The following is a 20,512-nucleotide window of genomic DNA, read 5'->3' on the forward strand; positions in this document are numbered from 1 at the left end:
ACACGTTGTTCTTTGGCACTGGCCGGCGCCGCGCAGGGAGGGCGTCGGGGAGGGAGGTGGCGGCGGCGAGCAGGGAGGAGCCCCCAGCCCCGCCCGCCCTCCAGGCCGACCCTCACTAGCCTGGAGCCGGCTTCTCCGCGGCCGCCGCCCGCCGGTCTCTTAGAGCCCTTAATCCCGCCCTTCCTGGCCTACTCTCTAGGGCGGCGGCAGGCCTCGCCTCTGGCCCCGCGCGAGTGCCCCCGCCGCAGGCGTGCCTTGTGTGTCCCTGGGCCAGGCCCCGAACCCGGTGTCCCCTGGTGGGGGGTGGGGACACCACGGCTGAAGCTGCCTGCTTCGTTTGTGATCTGGGAGCCTGGTGCCAGCAAGACCTGGAATTTCCGGTCTGGTTGGTCTTGGGCCCCGCGGAGCCAGGTTGATACCCCTCACCTCCCAACCCCAGGCCCTCGGATGCCCAGAACCTGTAGGCCGCACCGTGGACTTATTCTTAACCGAGGGGGTGAGTGAGGGGGCTATTTCAGCAGGCGGGAGAGGGGAGCGATTGGAGGTGATGCGGGCTTGACAATGTGTCGGTGGGGGACACAGGCTGAATCTTTTCTGCTCCTTCATTCCTTTGGCACCTCCTGGGCTCCGTGTTGGACCCAGCCCTTGCTTCAGTCCTTCCCCTAGCCCATTTGCCTTAAGCTTGGGTCCCTTCGCCTTTCCGAGTTCCACTGTTTCCCAACAGGTGCTGGGGGGACCCTGATGTGGCACCAAATGAAATGAACAAAGCTCCACAGCCCACAGGCCCCCCACCCGCCCCATCCCCTGGACTCCCACAGGTAATTAGGGAGGAATTAGGACTGGATGGGGGTGGGGGAGACCAGGCAGGCGGTCAGGAACACGTTCCAATCAATGGATTTTCCCACCCTTATCTTGTCAGGGCAAAGTGCAGCTGCACCGCTGCCAAATGGAGACAGGGACCCTGGCTATCCCTGGGGGCTGTCCTGGGGAGGGGGCATGTGGACTGATGAGGCTCTTGCTGTATGTGGATCTGCTCCCCTTGTTTCACCAGCTTGGGTTTTGGCCCCACCCTGGCTTCCCCTGTTGCTGAACTCTGGTCTCCCTCCCCCCCCTCCCCCTTCAGCCAGCGTTTCCCCCGGGGCAGACTGCACCGGTGGTGTTCAGTACGCCACAAGCGACACAAATGAACACGCCTTCTCAGCCCCGCCAGGTGAGGGGCTGTGGGGAGGGGAGTAGGGGGCCTGGGTGGGAACTGTGGAAAGCTCTGTCAGTTTGGACCTAGGATGGAAACTGTGGAGGCTGTGTTTCTGGCCCCAATTTCCTGATGGTTACTCTGTTCTTTATGCGGCTCTGCACTTTGTGCTGTTGATTACTTCTGTATGGTGCTTGGCCTCTTGGGGAGTGTGGAGTCAGTGAGGATGGCTCACTGGTGTTCTCATGCCTTTGACAGTTGAGGACCATGCTATGGACCCTGCTGCCAACTCTTGTTTTCCTATATCTTTCTATTACTCTGGGAGGTTGCCATTACTTCATTCCCCTTCTCTGTTTTCTCTTTGGGCTGTGGTGAGATGAGCATTCCAGCTGTTTTTTGCTTTTCTCTGTTCACTACTTTCTTCCTAAGTGGGAGAATACTTGTCCTGCCTCATCCCCCATCCCTTATCACCTTGGGGATAATTCTCTTCTTTCCTGTCCCCATTTGCTCTCAGGGAGGATTCAGGTCTCTGCAGGTAATGTTCTTTTCTAATCTTGGACCATTTCCTGGTCTCACCCCTACCATCCTAATTGGGGGCTAGACAAAGGAATTGGGGGGTCTTCTGGGTGGGCATTTGTTTGCTGTTTAAGTCTTCAGTGTGAGGCTGTGATGCATGTTAGGGGTGAACTTTTGAAGAGTATCCAGAAATTGGGAGATAGTTGCATGTTAGCAGCTAGCTCCTCCATATTTAGGTGGGGCAGTGCATGCTGGGGAGTATATTGCCTGAAAAGGCCTTACATAGGCATGATGCATCTGGGTATTAGGATGCCTCTGCAATGGGTAGAATGGTGAAGTGACTAGTGGAAATAACAGTGAGTGCATGGCAGTGAGAGAGTAAATATACATAGAATACAAAGTGTTCTGAGTTCTGAAGGCATATCTGAGTACAAGAGGCCTCTTAACCATTGTTCAGGTGGGTCTTATAAGAATTGGTCTCCATCCTCTGAAGCACCCAATAGTTTCCAGGCTGTAGAGACATTGTTCAATGCTGATTTTGCTGTCAACTTTCTTTCCTGATGCCAACTGCCTTCCTCCCTCTTGACAGCATTTCTACCCTAGCCGGGCCCAGCCCCCCAGCAGTGCAGCCTCCCGAGTGCAGAGTGCAGCCCCCGCCCGTCCTGGTCCAGCTGCCCATGTCTACCCTGCTGGATCCCAAGTAATGATGATCCCTTCCCAGATCTCCTACTCAGCCTCCCAGGGGGCCTACTATATCCCTGGACAGGTGAGGCTGAGGGGCTGTAAGTCATAATCCCTTATACCCCCATCTTCTCCCACCTGTCCCGTCTCTTCTCCAGAAGTGAGGCTGGCTTCCTTCTGGTCATGGTCCACACTCAGCTTGCCCTACTTTGCCTTTGTAGACTTGTATGGTTTTCATAGCTATCCTCAACTCCTTCTCTTACCTTCTTTCTCCCCTCAACCCCCACCAGGGGCGTTCCACATATGTTGTCCCGACACAGCAGTACCCTGTGCAGCCAGGAGCCCCAGGCTTCTATCCGGGTGCAAGCCCTACTGAGTTTGGGACCTACGGTAAGCAGGGGGAGGGAGTCAGAGGTGAGAGTACAACCAAGAAGCATCTAAACTGATCTGCTTTCTAGGCGTGGCTTTGGTCTAAAAATGATAGTTGCTGGGTGCCAGCGGCTCACCTATAAATAATCCTAGCTATTCAGGAAGCTGAGATCTGAGGATCGCCATTCAAAGCCAGCCCCAAAGCCAGCCTGGGCAGGAAAGTCCATGAGACGCTTACCTCCAATAAACCACTCCTAAAACCAGAAGTGGCGCTCTGGCCCAAGTGGTAGAGCTAGCCTTGAGCTGAAGAGCTTAGGGACAGTGCCCAGGCCCAGAGTTAAAGCCCCACAACCAAAAACAAATAAAAAAATGATAGGATTAATAGGTGGTAGGGATTGGTGCTTAATATTTAACTGGCATTGGTCGGGGAGAAGATTTGCTCTTCTGCCAAGAGAGCTGGAATCATCTCCACACAAGAAATGTAGGATCAGGTTCCAGCTTGAGGGCCTGTTAGTGGCTTTTTCCCTGTGATATTCTTTCCATGGTTGGGGGGTGTTACCTGGATTTGGGAGGTTTAGTCCTATCAAAAAAAAAATTGAGCATGAATCTAATACAGGTATGGTTTTGTGTATATGTGTGCATGATTTAAGCTGGTGCCATTTGTAGCACTTGTCTGAAACAAGTGTAAATTGTGGACAAGAATACAAATATATTCCATTTTGGGGATAATTGCTTTAGGGATTCATTTTTCTTTATCATGGGCCCAGTTCATAGTGTTACATTTTGTTTCCTTGCCCCTTGAAAAGGGCTAGATACTGACTAGACTTAGGTTTGAGTGTATCAGGGTTGGTGGATTTTTTTCCCATTCCCAGCCAAATAGCTGAGTATGCTTTGGGTTAAAAGTATATGTGCTTATTTCTGGGAAAGGGTGGATATATGAGTGCCTTATGGGGTCAGAGACAGATACAAGCCATCCTACTGGCTGGTGTGGTGGGGTAGGAGTGCCTGCCTACAAGGTGTGTGTGTGTGTCTGTCAGTGTCAGGAATTCTTGTAAACGCAGTTCAGACTGGTTCTCCAGCTTTGACAGACATCTAATTCCCTGGAGGAGGAGGATGGGGCAGGGCAATGGGCTGGCTGTATATGATGAGAGGTTCTAAGGTAGGAGGCGTTCAAGCAGGCATTAGTATTATGGTTGGGCCCTGACGCTGCCACCCATCTTCTGTTCTGTCTTCCCTCCCCCAAAGCTGGCGCCTACTACCCAGCCCAAGGTGTGCAGCAGTTTCCTGCTGGCGTGGCCCCTGCCCCTGTTTTGATGAACCAGCCACCCCAGATTGCTCCTAAGAGGGAGCGTAAAACAGTGAGTAGCAGCAAGGGGCTCTGGGTTATCTGGGAATGGAGAATTCAGATGTGACATTAATTGGGCAGTGTGCCCTTAGGAGCAAAACTTGAAGATCTTCATAGACGAGAGTAGGCAGAGAATGAGGTCTGTGGATTATTTGGGTTATTTGCAAGATACTAAGATTTCAGTGTAGAAACAGCTCATGGGAAGACTAAAATGGTTAGCAGGGAATTTACCAAGAGAACGGGGCTCTGGGTGTTCATAAGAACTATGCTTGGTTTTGGGTTTCTGGTAGCTTGCCTTGGAAATGGTTTGTTTTCTGTGGCCCCACCCCCTCCACCCCCCTAGTCCTGGAAGCTCAGGAGGCCTCCGCCTCTGCTCAGTCCTCAAGCCTTAGGCGTGGTGCCCAGAATAGGGTGCCAGGGCTGGGGAAGCCGCTGAGTCACCCTGGCTCCACCCACTGGATCTGGGCCCTGCCCCCAGAGATCAGACCGACTAGCCACAAGTGAGCCCACAAATGAGCCAGCTGGGTGCTAGGTGGGGGTCCTTGGTCCCTGGGTGTGCAGCCACTGACTTGGGGATGTCTGGTGGGGCAGAGGTGAGGGAGGGAGGGGGGGCATTGTGATGTACAGATTTGCTCTGTGAGGTCAAGGGTCTCTTTAAGGGTGGGGGCTAGTGCAGTGACTACAAGAGCAGCCTGATGGGTTGACAGAACTCATGGGGTTTCTGGCACCCACCCACCTGCTTCCCAGTAGGGGGTGGGGGGTTGGCCCAGAGTCTTAGGAGTGAGGCAAGGTGGAGAGGTGGGCTCCTCCTTCCCACTCATCCCATAGTTTTCTTTCCCCAGATTCGAATTCGAGATCCAAACCAAGGAGGGAAGGATATCACAGAGGAGATCATGTCTGGGGCTCGTACTGCCTCCACACCCACCCCTCCACAGGTATTGTCTCCTCTCTGAACCATACCTTGTTTGGGATGGTTATTTTGCCCAGGATTCCCAAGTCCCTTGATCTTTTCTTTCATCTAAGGGATTTATTTCCTTGCTTTCCTGAATTTGTAGGCAGAGGTAAAAGTATAAATGACTAGTAAAGAAGGGATGTAGGACTCTCCAGTGCAAACTTGGTAACCCTTTGTGTCCTACAGACTGGAGGTGGTCTGGAGCCTCAACCTAATGGGGAGACACCCCAGGTTGCTGTCATTGTCCGGCCAGGTAAGAAAGCCAATAAGACAGAATTTTTATGGGTAAACTTGTTTCAAAGTTCAAGAAGGTGGGGTGGTTTTTAACTGTGTGCCAGAGAATGACGACTTAAGTTCCAGTAGATTTGAAGGTGGACTGGGTTTTGGATGAGAAGGGAAAATAGCTTTGGTGGGAGGAGATTAGGAAGGAGTGTGTCAGTGTTAAGTTTGGGCGTGCTGGGGGGGGGGGGGGGGGGGGGGGGGAAGAAGAATAGCAGCAATGAAGGGCTTGCCTTTGGGTACTCACTCTTCCTTCCTGTGGTACAGATGACCGGTCGCAGGGAACAGTCATTGGGGGCCGGCCAGGGCTGCCTGGTCCAGAGCACAGCCCTTCAGAATCCCAGCCTTCATCACCTTCTCCAACCCCATCACCACCCCCAATCTTAGAACCGGGGTCTGAGCCTAATCTCGGAGTCCTCTCTATTCCTGGGGACGCTATGACAACGGGGATGATACAGATGTCTGTAGAAGAATCAACCCCCATCTCTCGTGAAACTGGGGAGCCATATTGCCTCTCTCCAGAGCCAACTCTTGCTGAACCCATACTGGAAGTAGAAGTGACACTCAGCAAACCAATTCCAGAATCCGAGTTCTCTTCCAGTCCTCTCCAGGTTCCTACCCCTCTGGCATCTCACAAGATGGAAATTCATGAGCCTAATGGCATGGTCCCATCTGAGGATCTGGAACCAGAGGCGGAGTCAAGCCCAGAGCTTGCCCCTCCCCCTCTTCCTGCGTGCCCTTCTGAATCCCCTGTGCTTATTGCTCCCACTGCCCAACCTGAGGAACTGCTCAATGGAGCCCCCTCACCACCAGCTGTGGACTTAAGCCCAGTCAGTGAGCCCGAGGAACAGGCCAAAGAGGCTATCACATCAGTGGCCCCCCCCACCAACCTCTCTGGCACTCCAGTTCCTCCAGCTACTTCCCCTGCCCAGGAGGAGGAAATAGAGGAAGAGGAGGAGGAGGAGGAGGAGGAGGAGGAGGAAGAAGAAGGAGGAGCTGAAGTAGAGAATGAGAAGGGAGAAGAGGAACTCCCCTCAGAAAGCACCCCTGTCTCAGCACATTTGTCCCAGAATTTGGAAGCAGCCGCCGCCATCCAAGGTGAAGTATGGCTGGATGGTGAAGATGAGTTGGGCTCCTTCTCTTCATTGTTGATCTCCTATTTTGAGCCATTGCATCTGGGTTGTGGAATCCCTTCTAGTGAAACCTAAGAGCTAGAGTGAGGGCTTTTAAAGCCTGTACTATACTTTTTACTTTTGAAGTACTATATTCTGGCTGCTTTGCATCTTTCCTTAGAGGGATATTCCTTAAATTATTCCTATCTTTTCCTTTTCTTCCTTTTTCTCTTTTAGTGGCAGTATCTGTGCCAAAGAGGAGACGGAAAATTAAGGACCTAAATAAGAAGGAGGCTGTGGGAGACCTTCTAGATGCCTTCAAGGAGGTAAGGGAATAACAAATAGGCCAGAGGGCAGAGAGTTAGGGTATGGATAGTAGCAATGATGCAACCAAAACTGGTGTTATATGGTTACAGGTGAACCCAGCAGTACCAGAGGTGGAGAATCAGCCTCCTGCAGGCAATAACCCAGGCCCAGAGTCTGAGGGTAACACTGTGCCCCCACGGCCTGAAGAAGCAGATGAGACCTGGGACTCCAAGGAAGACAAAATTCATAATGCTGAGAATATCCAGCCTGGGGAACAGAAGTATGAATATAAGTCAGGTATGCTGAAGGAATGGCAAAATGGTTGAACATTATGCCTGAGACCCTGGGAGATGGGTATGACTGAAGCATCTTCTCTTTCAGATCAGTGGAAGCCTCTAAACCTTGAGGAGAAGAAGCGTTACGACCGGGAGTTCCTGCTTGGCTTCCAGTTCATCTTTGCCAGTATGCAGAAGCCAGAGGGATTGCCTCATATCACTGATGTGGTGCTGGACAAGGTTAGTGGGGAAAGGAGGTAAATTTGGACTGCAAAGGAACCCAAGGTCAAGAAAGAAGAGTCATCAGTAGATGTACCCTGCTTCTAAGATATTCATGTGTTCTTTACAGGCCAATAAAACACCATTGCGGCCACTGGATCCCTCCAGACTACCTGGCATAAACTGTGGCCCAGACTTCACTCCATCCTTTGCCAACCTTGGCCGACCAACTATTAGCAACCGGGGGCCCCCAAGGGGTGGGCCAGGTGGGGAGCTTCCCCGAGGGCCGGTGAGTGGGATTTACTGGAGGGGTAGATGGGTAAAGGAGTGGGGTCTTGAAGATGTCTTGCAGGGTGGGGACAACTATGCCTTGAAGATCAAATGGGTGGTAGTGGGATTTCATAAGCTCATTGGTTGTCTCTTCACTTGTCCCCATCTTTTGCTTAGCAGGCTGGCCTGGGACCCAGGCGCTCTCAGCAGGGCCTCCGAAAAGAACCACGCAAGATCATTGCCACTGTGTTAATGACTGAAGATATAAAACTGAACAAAGCAGAGAAGGCTTGGAAACCCAGCAGCAAACGGACAGCAGCTGATAAAGACCGAGGGGAAGAAGATGCTGATGGCAGCAAAACCCAGGTACTGGCAAGTCCTGCTTTTGGTCTCTATTTCTACACCTCAAGGTGAGCAACATAAGCTCATGTTAGTTATATTCTTTTGTGCCTATCGATCTTTATTAGTAATATCTCAGCCCTACTGCATTGCCCATTTCCAGCAACCTGTGTTTATCAGAACTTCACTGGTTCCTCCATCTTCTCTGTCCCCTCATCCCTACAGGACCTGTTCCGCAGGGTACGTTCCATCCTGAATAAGCTGACACCCCAGATGTTCCAGCAGCTGATGAAGCAGGTGACACAGCTGGCCATTGACACTGAGGAACGCCTCAAAGGAGTCATAGACCTCATCTTTGAGAAGGCCATTTCAGAGCCTAACTTCTCTGTGGCCTATGCCAACATGTGCCGCTGTCTCATGGCGGTGAGTTTCCACTGTTTTTAGATGTCTTTTAGTTTAACTTCCCATGGCTCCAGGAGTCAAAGCAGCTTCTTGGCTTTCCCCTCCAGCCTTTGCTGTTGGTAGCCAGTAGGGGGCAGAGCTATAGCCAGAGGTCTTCAGGTTAGTTTGTTAGACTTGGAAGGCTTTTCCTAGCTAGTCTGAGTGTGACATTTTTCTTTACCTGTAGCTGAAAGTGCCCACTACAGAAAAGCCAACAGTGACTGTCAACTTCCGAAAACTCTTGTTGAATAGATGTCAGAAAGAGTTTGAAAAAGACAAAGATGATGATGAAGTCTTTGAAAAAAAGCAAAAAGAGATGGATGAAGCTGCTACGGTGAGAAAGTCTACTGTTAATTCTCTCTCCCTACCAACTCTCTTTCTCCCAGCCCAGGTGATATTCAGCTCTAGATGGGATGGAGGTAGTGATGATTTAGGAGGTTCTTGAAGGCATGATTGTTTTCTGATACTGTGATAACTTAGGGAGGATTTTTTCTCTGCCCCCAGAACATGATTGTTTTCTGCTAGGCTGGATATCCAGATAGAAAAGTGAAAGAAAGATTTTAGCCATGTGGCTGGGTGACATTTTTTTTTTTTTTTTTAAGGCCTAGGGATTGAACTTGGGGCCTTGCACTGGCCATGCAGGTACTCTACCACTTGAATCATTCTGCTAGCTCTTATTGTGATGGTTTATTTTGCAATAATAATCTTGGTTTATGACCAGGCTGGCTTGGGCTTTGGTCCTCCTATTGGTGATTCCTTCACATCACTGGGATGGTAGATAGATCTACATCTACCTACTGTGCCCAGCCATTGTGCTTTCCCCAAAGGTGGAATGATTGAGGTGTGGAGTCTTGTGAACTTTTTTTTTTGGTCTGGGCTGGCCTCAAATCTTGATCCCCTGATAGTCGTCACCTTTCATGTAGCTAGAATTATAGGCTTGAGCTGCTTCTGCACCTGGTTACTAATAGGTGTCTTTTTGACATGATTCCTGCCCTATGACTGGCAGGCAGAAGAACGGGGACGCCTGAAGGAAGAGCTGGAAGAGGCGCGGGACATAGCCCGGAGGCGTTCTTTAGGAAATATCAAGTTTATTGGGGAGTTATTCAAACTGAAGATGTTAACCGAGGCAATAATGCATGACTGCGTGGTCAAACTACTTAAGAACCATGATGAAGAGTCCCTGGAGTGCCTTTGTCGTCTGCTTACTACCATTGGCAAAGACCTGGACTTTGCAAAAGCCAAGGTAGGGGTCCTAGGATGTTAGGTAATAGCACCTGTCTGCACATGAGATCCTTCTTAGACTGATGAACTAGGGCTGCTTAGCCAGAGTTGGAGGAATGCTAGAGTTTCCTGATCCCTTTGTATCTTTCTAGCCCCGAATGGATCAGTATTTCAACCAGATGGAAAAAATCATTAAAGAAAAGAAGACTTCATCTCGCATCCGTTTTATGCTTCAGGATGTGCTAGATCTGCGGCAGGTATGTGTCTTTCCTGTGTCTGCTGCCCTTAGTTCTGACACGATCAAATTCTTTGAACTACAACTGTCCTGTTCACACAGAGCAATTGGGTGCCACGCCGAGGGGATCAGGGTCCCAAGACCATTGACCAGATCCACAAGGAAGCTGAGATGGAAGAGCATCGGGAACACATCAAAGTGCAACAGCTCATGGCCAAGGGCAGCGATAAGCGACGGGGTGGTCCTCCAGGCCCACCCATTAGTAAGTCTGAGGCTAAAACTGAGGGAGGAAGGGGGTATTGAAAGTGGTTAAGAAGTTGTGATTTCCTCTGATGACTTCCTGTTAGTGCCACGTGTCTGGGCCACTGAGACCCCATGATGGAACTGAGGATCTGAGGAATGGAGCTTAGAGTGGACTGAAGAAAGGTCTGCTAGGATTTACTCATTATTTCAGTATGGCCCCTTTTTGTCTCAGGCCGAGGCCTTCCACTTGTGGATGATGGTGGCTGGAACACAGTCCCCATCAGCAAAGGCAGCCGCCCCATTGACACCTCACGACTCACCAAAATCACAAAGGTAAGAGGTATATTTTGGAAGAGGTAATGCTTGTGAGGCATAGGGTAAAAAGATCAAGAAAGCATTAGCCCCTAAGGTTGGGGAGGTAACAGCTCAGTTTTTATTCTTAGACTAACTGGTTAGATTGCTTAAAGCTTGATTAGATTGTGAGAATGCTGTCAGCTGTAAGGTTTGTTCACATTGGTCTGGGAAAGCTGACATACACGTCAAATCTAGTGGATGGCTGTGTACATCGTATGGGCCAAGAATAGTTTTTCATAGGGCTTAAGTGATTGAGAAAATTCAAAAAGTAAATTACATTTTATTATGCCTCTTCCCTGATCTGGCTACTCCCTATTTGTATGGCTGTGTGTGGTGGTGCTGAGTAAGTGCTCTAGTTGGGACGGACATGTGCTTTTATTCTTTCCTTCTACAGCCTGGCTCCATTGATTCTAACAACCAGCTTTTTGCACCTGGAGGACGATTGAGCTGGGGCAAAGGCAGTAGTGGGGGTTCAGGAGCTAAGACCTCTGATGCAGGTATGAACCGGTTTGTTTAATCTGAGCCCCATCAAGGAGGGCAGCCAAAGCAGAAGTACATGTGTGATACAAGGGACCATCCATGCTACTTTATTGTTAGTGATGGGCCAAGTGTCATAACCTAGCAAGTTAAGAGAATATAAGAAAGAGTTTTTGTTTTTTGGTGCTGGTACTGGGGCTTGAACTCAGGTCCTTGCATTTTATTTTAGCTTTTTTGTTCATAACTAGAGCTTCAGTTAGAGCCTCAGATGTTTCACTCCTCCAGGCTAGGATTTTGCTTGTATGGGATTTTTACTTATTTTTGTGCTGGTCCTGGGCTTGAACTCAGGGCCTGGCCAGACTTTCCTGCCTAGGCTGGCTTTGAACTGAGATATTGAAAACTCAGCCTCCTGATTAGCTAGAACTATAGGCATGGACCACTGGCTTCTGGATACTTATTAATTGGTAATAAATTTCAAAGTTTTCTACCTGGGCTGGTTTCTAACCTTGCTTGATTCTCCTTAGTCTTAGGTTTACAGATGTGACCCACCAACTCCTGGCTGAAGAAAAATTTTTTTCTTTTTCCTTTTTTTTTTTTTTTTTGTTGATCGTGCGGCCTGATCTTTGGGCCTGGGCACTGTCCCTCAGCTCTTCAGCTCAAGGCTAGCCCCCTACCACTTGAGCCACAGCGCCACCTCTGGCTTTTTCTGTTTATGTGGTGCTGAGAAATGGAACCCAGGGTCTCATGCGTGCAAGGCAAGCGCTCTACCACTGAGCCACCTTCCCAGCCCATTAAGAAACTTTAAAAAATTGGTTGTTTGCTTTCCCAGCATCAGAAGCTGCTCGTCCAGCTACTAGTACCTTGAATCGCTTCTCAGCCCTTCAACAAGCAGTACCCACAGAAAGCACAGATAACCGACGGGTTGTACAGAGGTAAGGCTCCTAGAGGTTTTGTTTTCATACTAAAAGTACTATTATTTGGTTGTTGACTTGTCATGAGAATTTCTCTTACCTTAAAGTATGGGCATGTTCTTGTTGCCAAGAATGAGACCTGAGTAGTTTCCCAGGCAGTCTGATGTAGGTATGAACTGTGTACAGTTGAGAAACAATGTGTCTATCTTCCAGGAGTAGCTTGAGCAGAGAACGAGGTGAGAAAGCTGGGGACCGGGGAGACCGACTAGAGAGGAGTGAACGTGGAGGTGACCGTGGGGACCGGCTTGACCGTGCAAGAACACCTGCCACCAAGCGTAGCTTCAGCAAGGAGGTAGAGGAGCGGAGTAGAGAACGTTCCTCCCAGCCTGAGGGACTGCGCAAGGCAGCCAGCCTCACAGAGGATCGCGGACGAGATACTGGTGAGCAGCGGGGAGAGGAATGGTGGAGGAGAGCGGTATTGGCTGGTTTGACTAACTGGCCTCAGGTCCCTTGGGAATTCCAGATCCTCTTTGCTAAGAGAAGCCTGGAACTGAAGATTATTTGGGGTCTGTTCTCTCTCCTCCCTCCCCTGCAGTGAAGCGAGAAGCTGCCCTGCCTCCAGTAAATCCCCCGAAGGCTGCACTTACTGAGGAGGAGCTGGGGAAGAAGTCCAAGGCCATCATTGAGGAATACCTCCATCTCAATGACATGAAGGTAAGCAGTGCAGGGGCTGAGTGTGGATTCCAGGTGGATAGGGAGGGAGCCGTGTTAACAGGCCTGGGCTAGGTAGGTGACAGCTTTCTCCCTTCTCTGCTCTCTACCCCATCAGGAGGCAGTACAGTGTGTGCAGGAGCTGGCTTCACCTTCCTTGCTCTTCATTTTTGTGCGGCATGGCATCGAGTCCACACTGGAGCGTAGCACCATCGCTCGAGAGCATATGGGGCGGCTGTTGCACCAGCTGCTCTGCGCTGGGCACCTCTCCACTGCCCAGTACTACCAAGGGTATGACCAACTTCATTAGGCCTCTCACATTTACATACCCTTTGTGGGAGCCCTGGAAATGTGTGAATTAAGAATATACATTTCTCCTTCCTTTCCTTCTTTCTTGATTTCTGATATTGATGAAGCAGCCATCTTTCTAGCTATCTCAGTAACTCCGTTGCTACTTCCTAAGTGTTTTTTCCTTTTGCCCTCTCTTCATCCATGTTAGGTTTTGGGGATTGGACCTGGGGACTTTTCACATGCTATAAACGGGTGTTCTACCACTGGGCCTACACTATTAAAGCTTCCTGAGTGGTTTAAGGATAATTTCATCCCCATTTTCAATTTTTTTTTCAATTATGGGTATGATCTGATTCTGTGTATGGTGTTTATGGTCAGCTCATGGGAAGAGTCATATCTTAAAAGAAATGGTTGGGAGGCTGAGTGCTGTTCAATCCCAGCCACTCAGGGGCATAGATGGGGGAGGATTTCAGTTTAGGGCTAGACTAGACAAAAAGTTATTTATCAAGACCCCCATCTCAAGTAAGCCTAGTGTTGTAGTACACATTACTGGAGAGGCATAGGTAGGATGGCACGCTAAGTCTTGCCTGGGCAGAAGTTCAGAACCCTCTAAAAGATGACCTACAGCCAAAAGGGCTAGAGGTAAGATATGGTTAAGTACTTACTTAGCTAATGCAAAGCTCCAAGTTCAGTCAGTACTGCCAAAAAAAGACATGGGGAATCATGTCTTTGTCCCTTTATAATTGGGTACTTTCCTTTTATAATATTTTAGTCTTTCAGTCTGTGGATGAGTTCAAGTTTTATCTTTTTTTCCCCCTGTAATAATCATTTTGTACATTAAGAAATCATTCTAAGATGGGTGCTGGTGGCTTGTACCTGTAATGCTGAGATCTGAGGATTGTGGTTTGAAGCTAGCCTAAAGATTGTGGTTTGAAGCTAGCCTGGATAGCAGAGTTCATGAGACTTCTCTCCAATTAATCACAGAAAAAGCCAGAATCGAGGCTGTAGCTCAAGTGGTAGAGTGCTAGCCTTGAGCAACAGGAGCTCAGGAACAGTGTCTAGGCTCTAGAGTTCAAGCCCCAGGACCGGGTGGGGGGGGGAACCCGCAAATTTCGCTGTCTGCAATTCTTGCTACTCAAGAGGCTGAGATCTGAGGATAATGGTTCAAAGCCAGCCCAGGTAGGAAAGATCATGAGACTCTTCTCTGATTAACTGTCAGAAGGCCCAAAATAGAAATGTGGCTCAAGTGATAGAGTGCTAGCCTTGAGCAAAAAAGCTCAAGGACAGTACTTAGGCTCTAAGTTCAAGCTACAGGACTGGCACAAAAAGAAAAATCCTTTCCTTGTTGAGTATGGGGGCCCATATCTGTAATCTTAGGCTAAGGCAGGAAGATCACCAGTTCAAGGCCAGCCTATATTACATAATGAAGACTGACTTTTGTTTTTTTAAAGTGTGTGTGTGTTCATCTGTATTGGTCAACATAACTTTTAGGGGATGTGAAACATCCAAGGATAAGAAAAGGGGGGGGGTGGCTCAGTGGTAGAGCACTTGCATTGCATGCATGAGGCCCTGGGTTCGATTCCTCAGCACCACATAAGCAAAAAGAAAAAAAACCTGGAAGTGGCGCTGTGGCTCAAGTGGTAGAGCCTAGCCTTGAGCTGAAGAGCTGAGGGACAGCGCCCAGGCCCAGAGTTCAGCCCCACAACCGGACCAAAAAAAAAGAAAAGAAAAGGTGGGGGGCTGGGAAGCTGGCTCAGTGGTAGAATGCTTGCCTCACATACATGAAGCCCTGGGTTCGATTCCTCAACACCACATAAACAGAAAAAGCTGGAAGTGTTGCTGTGGCTCAAGTGGTAGAGTGCTAGCCTTGAGCTGAAGAGCTCAGGGACAGTGCCCAGATCCTGAGTTCAGGCCCCACGACCTACCCAAAAAAAAAAGAAAGAAAGAAAAGGTGGCCTTAGCTTGAAGATTACACCATGTCTAGAAAATGTTTCTGAAGGGTTCCACAGTTGATCCTTAGCTAAATATACCAGCAGGGTTGAGGCCTGACCCATTTTCCCTAGCATGCTCTGACTTTGAATTCCCTATGCAGGCTCTATGAAACTCTGGAATTGGCTGAGGACATGGAAATTGACATCCCCCATGTGTGGCTTTACCTGGCAGAACTGGTAACACCCATGCTACAGGAAGGTGGGGTTCCCATGGGAGAACTGTTCAGGTAAGTCCCCCCCTTGGTGGAATTGAGAGAGGAAGTGAAGGCTGGATGGTGGGAAGATTGCCTGGGTTTGGAAAGGGATGGAGTAGTGTTAGATTCTGGAGGTCATCTACATTGGGACTTTATCTTTTAGAGAGATTACAAAGCCACTGATACCCATGGGCAAAGCTGCTTCCTTGTTGCTAGAGATCTTGGGTCTGCTGTGCAAAAGCATGGTGAGTGAGCCCTTCCGGACATAATGTTCATACTTTCGTGTGATTTGGCTGCTTCTGGTGGCAATAAGTGAAGGCTCCTTCTCTGCGTTGGGGTCTTGGAGTATTGGTGGTGGCAGAATTGTGTTGGCACCTGATAGAAGGAACGTTAAGAAACAGTCTGCTTCAGACAATTTCAATGTAATTGGACAATTATAAACTATGACAATGTAAGACCCTAGACCTATGATTAATTTACTCATTGGAGTAGTGTTTCTTTGAACATTGAATATACTGAATGTTGAGAATACAATGGTGAATAAAATATAGTCATGAAACAAGTTGGTAGAGAAAAAAGAAATGACTGAGTTCAAACCCCATTGCTTCAAAATAAAAAAGAAAGTTAATTCGTGTCTGATGAGTATAAAATAAATGGTGGAAAGATGGAGAAAGGCAAGTTGGGTGTGGTACATAGTGGTAATTAGAAGATGGATGTGTAGTTTCAGAAGAGTTCAGTTACCTGGAACATGGAGGAATGAAACTTTGGATTGAGACTACTGTTCTGGATTGTGTTAGCATTGAGGTGGTACTGCTTCTAAGATTTTCTCAACTTAGGAAACAGGCATACTTATTACAGTCATTTTTTTTTCCCCCAATAAACATTTGTACCAAAGATAAATGAAAAACAAAGCTGTTTTAGAAAAGAACTGTAGATGAGATTGGAAGACAGGATTAAATACTTGGATTTGAGTATTGAGAGTTTTACAAAGCTAATTGACATTTTCCCTAGTGGCCTCTAAGTCATCTCCTTAACCCTGTGTCAGCACTGTTGTGTACTGGATGAGTTCTTAGTGAATGCTGTGCACTAGGCAAGGCACAGCCTGTTTGGTATCTATGTAGCATTCTTAGTTATACTGGTGGGCTTTCACTGGAAAATGTATGGTGGATGACTATTCTGAAAATGTTGGAGTTTTGGAGAAAAATATTTCTTGAATCTTGTGTTTCCCAGGGTCCCAAAAAGGTGGGGATGCTGTGGCGAGAGGCTGGGCTCAGCTGGAAGGAATTTCTACCTGAAGACCAGGACGTTGGTGCATTCATTGCTGAACAGGTTTGAGGCTAGGATTTGTTTAATTCTAACATTTGAGGCTGGCCACTTCCCTTATCTTTCACACCATGCACTTGACCTCTCACTGGGGGGGGGCCTTTTGATTGCAGAAGGTAGAGTATACCCTGGGAGAGGAGCCTGAAATTCCTGGGCAGAGGGCACTTGCTTTCGAGGAACTCAGAAGGCAGCTGGAGAAGCTGCTGAAGGAGGGCAACGGTAACCAGCGGGTGTTCGACTGGATAGAGGTACAGTTCTCCTGGAGGTTGGGAAGGGTAAAGGAAAGATATTTCTTGGGATAAGTCAGTGTTAAAAGAGTGGAAACATACTGGACATGATTCAGAACTTACGGGCTGTTTATTTCTCTTGTACAGGCCAACCTAAATGAGCAACAGATAGCATCCAATACATTAGTTCGAGCCCTCATGACAACTGTCTGCTATTCTGCAATTATCTGTAAGAGAAGCCAGGGAGATGGGAAGGGGCAGAGTTGGGCCCAATAGAATAATGGAGGGAAAGAGGTCTTGTCTTCCTAGGACTGAACCAGGCTAAGTTTGAGTTATTCCATTTACTGCTGTCTTCTTTTCTACAGTTGAGACTCCTCTCCGAGTGGATGTTGCAGTGCTGAAAGCGCGAGCGAGACTGCTACAGAAATACCTGTGTGACGAACAGAAGGAGCTGCAAGCACTCTACGCCCTCCAGGCCCTTGTAGTGACCTTAGAGCAGCCTGCCAGTAAGAGCCAGGCTACAGGGTGGAGGTGGGGTTGAGGGGTGCCAGACAGCAGAGGGGCAGTCATGGAAGGTGCTCAGTGGAAAAACGGGTAGTCATTGGAAAACAGAATCCCTTGGTTGATTCCTTCATTTTGTTTCCTTGCCTATACGTGGAAGGAGTTAGTCACAATCTTAAAGGCAGATTTACTGCCTGCTTTGTGCCTAGCCATCTGTTAGGTGCCCAAAGTACAGAGATGATTAAGTATAGCATCTTTCCATATCATGTGCCTCTCTGCCTGGCACAAGGCTGAAATGATCTGCTCACCTTGCCTCTTGTTTCTTTTACAGATGTTGTTTAGGATAGATGGTATTATTCTCATTTTTTCCACATTGAGGCTTAGGTGAGCATGTCTGAGGTTATTATTTCAGCAGTTAGGTATGTATCCAGATGTTGAGTTAAAGCAAGGAAGTGTAGCAGTTTCTGTGCTGTGCTGCAGTCAGAGACTTTGAGTGATCAGTGCTGGGACGTGGGTCTGGTGGGTGATGGGTAGGAATTAGCTAAGTGAGAGGGGAAGGGGAGCTCTGAAAATGAGGGCACTGTCCTGCGTTGTAAGAAATACAATGCTGGAAAAGAGCTATTGAGGGAAGGCCATTGTGAGGAAAGCAGTGACCAGTTGTGATTGAGGTCATAGGCTGGAGGGAGACTGGGCTGGGTTGGGTTGTTCAGGTCCATATCAGGAGTTCTGAACTTTGACCTTAGGGGTAGGATAAGGACTTAGGGGGTGGAATGAAGGAATTGATTGGCTACCGTAGGGGTAGGGGAGGACTGAATTCAGTGAGATCTATACTAGTAGTTTGGCCTTCCTGGTGATAGTGGAGAGAGATGGGGAAAGAGAGCAGATTTAAGAGATATTTAGGAAATGAAGTTGGACAGCTTTTAGTCACACAGACTTGAAGAGGGAGCCCCATGGGAGATTAAAAGGCCAGAAAAAACGGTTGACTGCTACAGAATGGTAGAAGCAGATGTGAAAATTGGCTTTTGAAATAGAAAATGTCAAGGCTAGAGACAGGCACCAGTTTTTCATACCTGAGCTACAGAGGAGGGTGAGAGGAGAGGATTGTAGTGAAAGGTTTGAAGCCAGTGAGGGCAGGAGAGTCCATGAGACTCTGAAACTTCACCCCCCCCCGCCCCCAAATGCTGGGAATGGAGCTATGACTCTCTGCTAGCCTTGAGCAAAAAGAGCTCAGGGACAGCACCCAGGCCTTGATTTACAGTCCTGGTATTGGACCAATTAAATAAAGTCAAGGCCAATCTGGATTGGGAAGGACTGGAATACTTGACTGAGACAAGAAGGAGATATAAAACAACAACAACCAAAAAAAAAAAACTAGATAAAATTGCATATGTTGGGCAAGTGGATAATTGGGTGTATAGGGTTCTCTGGATGGGTACACCTAATGTCTAAGCACCAGTGTGGGAAAAGAATATGCTTGCCATTGCTATGTGAGGCAGCCACAAGCAGTGTTTGTGGACTTAAGGTGGAATGCCCTGAGAAATGTCCTGGCTTGCAGCTTATGGTTTAGGATTTTCACCTGATAAGGACTTGAGATCCAGTAGTTTATTCATTTCATTTATTCTGCCTCTTTTTTTTTGGCGGGGGAGGGGGGGTGGTTGTCCATTGTGGGGCTTGAACCCTGGACTTGGGAGTTGTCCCTGAACTCTTCAGCTCAAGGTGAATGCTCTACCACTAGAGCCACAGGGCCACTTCCAGTTGTTTGTTTTTTAGTTGTTTTTTTTTTTCCCCACTTCCAGTTTTCTGGTAGTTAATTGGAGATGAGTCTCACAGACTTTCCTGCCTGTGCTAGATTTGAACCAAGATCCTCAGCTCTCAGCCTCCTGAGTGACTAGGATTACAGGCGTGAGCCACTGGTGCCCAGCTTCTGCCTCCCTTTTTAGGAGCATGAAGTTAGGTTTGGAAGGATTAGTAGTGCAATGTGAAGAATGAGAGAGAGTTTGGGGAATTATAAGACAAAGACTTGAAACCTAGTCCCTTAGTGACCAGTGGTGAAGAAAAAAGAGTAAGGGGATACTTTAAGTTCATTCATGAACTCCCTTTGGGTGGCAAAAGATGTAGTACCTTTAGAAGTGTGGAGGCCAGAGAGGGGACCTGTTCAGGGGCCAGTAGATTTTCCAGCTACATTTGTGAGTAATATAACTGGGATGTCTGAGTTTCCCAAATTCAGGAATACCCTATTTATGAATTTCCTCCCATTAAGTATAACACAAGTGGAGAAATTTGAAGCTACTAAAAGTGATGAAGGGTAAGCTTGCGAGGTTGTAGCCAAAGCAGCGTGCAGACTCTCCATCTGCCTCATTCTCCTGAGTACAGAGATTACAGGTGTGAACCACTAAGCCTGGTTTGTTTTTTATGGCCAACTGACTCATTTCTATGCACAGTCTCTTAGATCATATGAACAGGTGTGAACCACTAAGCCTGGTTTGTTCTTTATGGCCAACTGACTCATTTCTATGCACAGTCTCTTAGATCATATGATTGGCATCCTGTCAGAGGCCTAGTCACTCTGGAATGGCCAGGCACAGATTTCAAGATGGTAGGTCAGGGTCTTGTTTTTTAACAGTGAAGCTTGAAAAGGGATCCCTAGGGACAGTCTGGCAAGAGCTATGTCCAGTCACCTCTAATTTTTGTCCTGATGCCTTGCAGACCTGCTTCGGACGTTCTTTGATGCGCTATATGACGAGGACGTGGTGAAGGAGGATGCTTTCTACAGCTGGGAGAGCAGCAAGGACCCTGCTGAGCAGCAGGGCAAAGGCGTGGCCCTTAAGTCTGTCACAGCCTTCTTCAATTGGCTTCGTGAGGCAGAGGAGGAAGAGTCTGACCACAACTGAGGGCGGGTGGGGTTGGGGACTTGGAGCCCCATGGACACAAGGATGGCCCGGCCAGCCGTCTGGACTGCAGGGGGGTAGCAGCGGCGGCGGCAGTGGCGGTGGGTGCCTGTAGTGCGATGTGTCTGAGCTAATAAAGTGGCTGATGAGGCAGGATGGCTTAGGGCTGCCTGGGGCCCCCCCCTCCAGGATGCTGTCAGGTGTCCCCTTCCTCCCCCTGGGGCACAGAGATATATTATATATAAAGTCTTGAAAATTTGGTGTGTCTTGGGGGGGGGCACCACCACCTGCCCCTGGGGGTCCTTTTTTATTTTCTGAAAATCACTCTTGGGACTGCCGTCCTCGCTGCTGGGGGCAAATGCCCCAGCCCCTGCACCACCCCTGCTGCTGCCTGGGCAGGGGGAAGGGGGGCACGGTGCCTGTAATTATTAAACATGAATTCAATTAAGCTCATTGCCTCTGCTTTATGACCTGCTCCCTCTGGAGAAATGGATGGGTACTTGGGCATCTTCCTTTTCAGAGTTGGCACTGTAGCACGATTCCGGCCACCTGCCACTCCTTGCCTCTCCCTGTTGGTGATTTTGGTGGGTCTGAGGAGCCACTTCTGGATAGCAGTGGGTGAAGGGGGTGCTGTCTTGATGAGGAGACA

General features: G+C 48.6%; 1 protein-coding gene across 2 annotated transcripts; it reads left to right on the forward strand.

The window, feature by feature from the left end:
• The first annotated feature begins 112 nt into the window (after window positions 1-112).
• Window positions 113-20,316, forward strand: Eif4g1 (eukaryotic translation initiation factor 4 gamma, 1). 2 transcript variants are annotated; one of them, XM_013033047.1, is made up of 32 exons: window positions 113-496; window positions 725-818; window positions 1,124-1,210; window positions 2,298-2,474; window positions 2,680-2,779; window positions 4,004-4,116; window positions 4,946-5,038; window positions 5,242-5,308; window positions 5,602-6,432; window positions 6,684-6,772; window positions 6,863-7,049; window positions 7,134-7,267; window positions 7,377-7,535; window positions 7,694-7,882; window positions 8,081-8,278; window positions 8,484-8,630; window positions 9,303-9,539; window positions 9,670-9,774; window positions 9,855-10,014; window positions 10,228-10,328; window positions 10,744-10,846; window positions 11,656-11,758; window positions 11,951-12,177; window positions 12,333-12,451; window positions 12,567-12,739; window positions 14,832-14,957; window positions 15,088-15,169; window positions 16,155-16,253; window positions 16,361-16,495; window positions 16,622-16,703; window positions 16,840-16,980; window positions 19,682-20,316. In XM_013033047.1, exons 2-32 carry the CDS (start codon window positions 759-761, stop codon window positions 19,864-19,866), a joined length of 4,809 nt encoding a protein of 1,602 aa, XP_012888501.1. In that variant the 5' UTR covers window positions 113-496; window positions 725-758; the 3' UTR covers window positions 19,867-20,316. The 2 variants fall into 2 exon arrangements, with proteins under 2 accessions (XP_012888501.1, XP_012888502.1); XM_013033048.1 differs by having other exon boundaries at window positions 328-496; window positions 7,697-7,882.
• Window positions 20,317-20,512: the final 196 nt, after the last annotated feature.

The sequence above is a fragment of the Dipodomys ordii genome, unplaced genomic scaffold (genome assembly GCF_000151885.1).
Source record: "Dipodomys ordii isolate 6190 unplaced genomic scaffold, Dord_2.0 Scaffold162, whole genome shotgun sequence".
Taxonomy (NCBI): domain Eukaryota; kingdom Metazoa; phylum Chordata; class Mammalia; order Rodentia; family Heteromyidae; genus Dipodomys; species Dipodomys ordii.

What these genes read in the sequence shown, in the direction of transcription:
- Eif4g1 (XM_013033047.1), top strand. Translation starts at nt 759, where the DNA reads ATGAACAAAGCTCCACAGCCCACAGGCCCCCCACCCGCCCCATCCCCT. An exon ending in AGATGGATGAAGCTGCTACG is followed by an intron (nt 8,631 to 9,302) that starts GTGAGAAAGTCT and finishes TATGACTGGCAG; the next exon opens with GCAGAAGAACGGGGACGCCT. An exon ending in AACCGACGGGTTGTACAGAG is followed by an intron (nt 11,759 to 11,950) that starts GTAAGGCTCCTA and finishes TCTATCTTCCAG; the next exon opens with GAGTAGCTTGAGCAGAGAAC.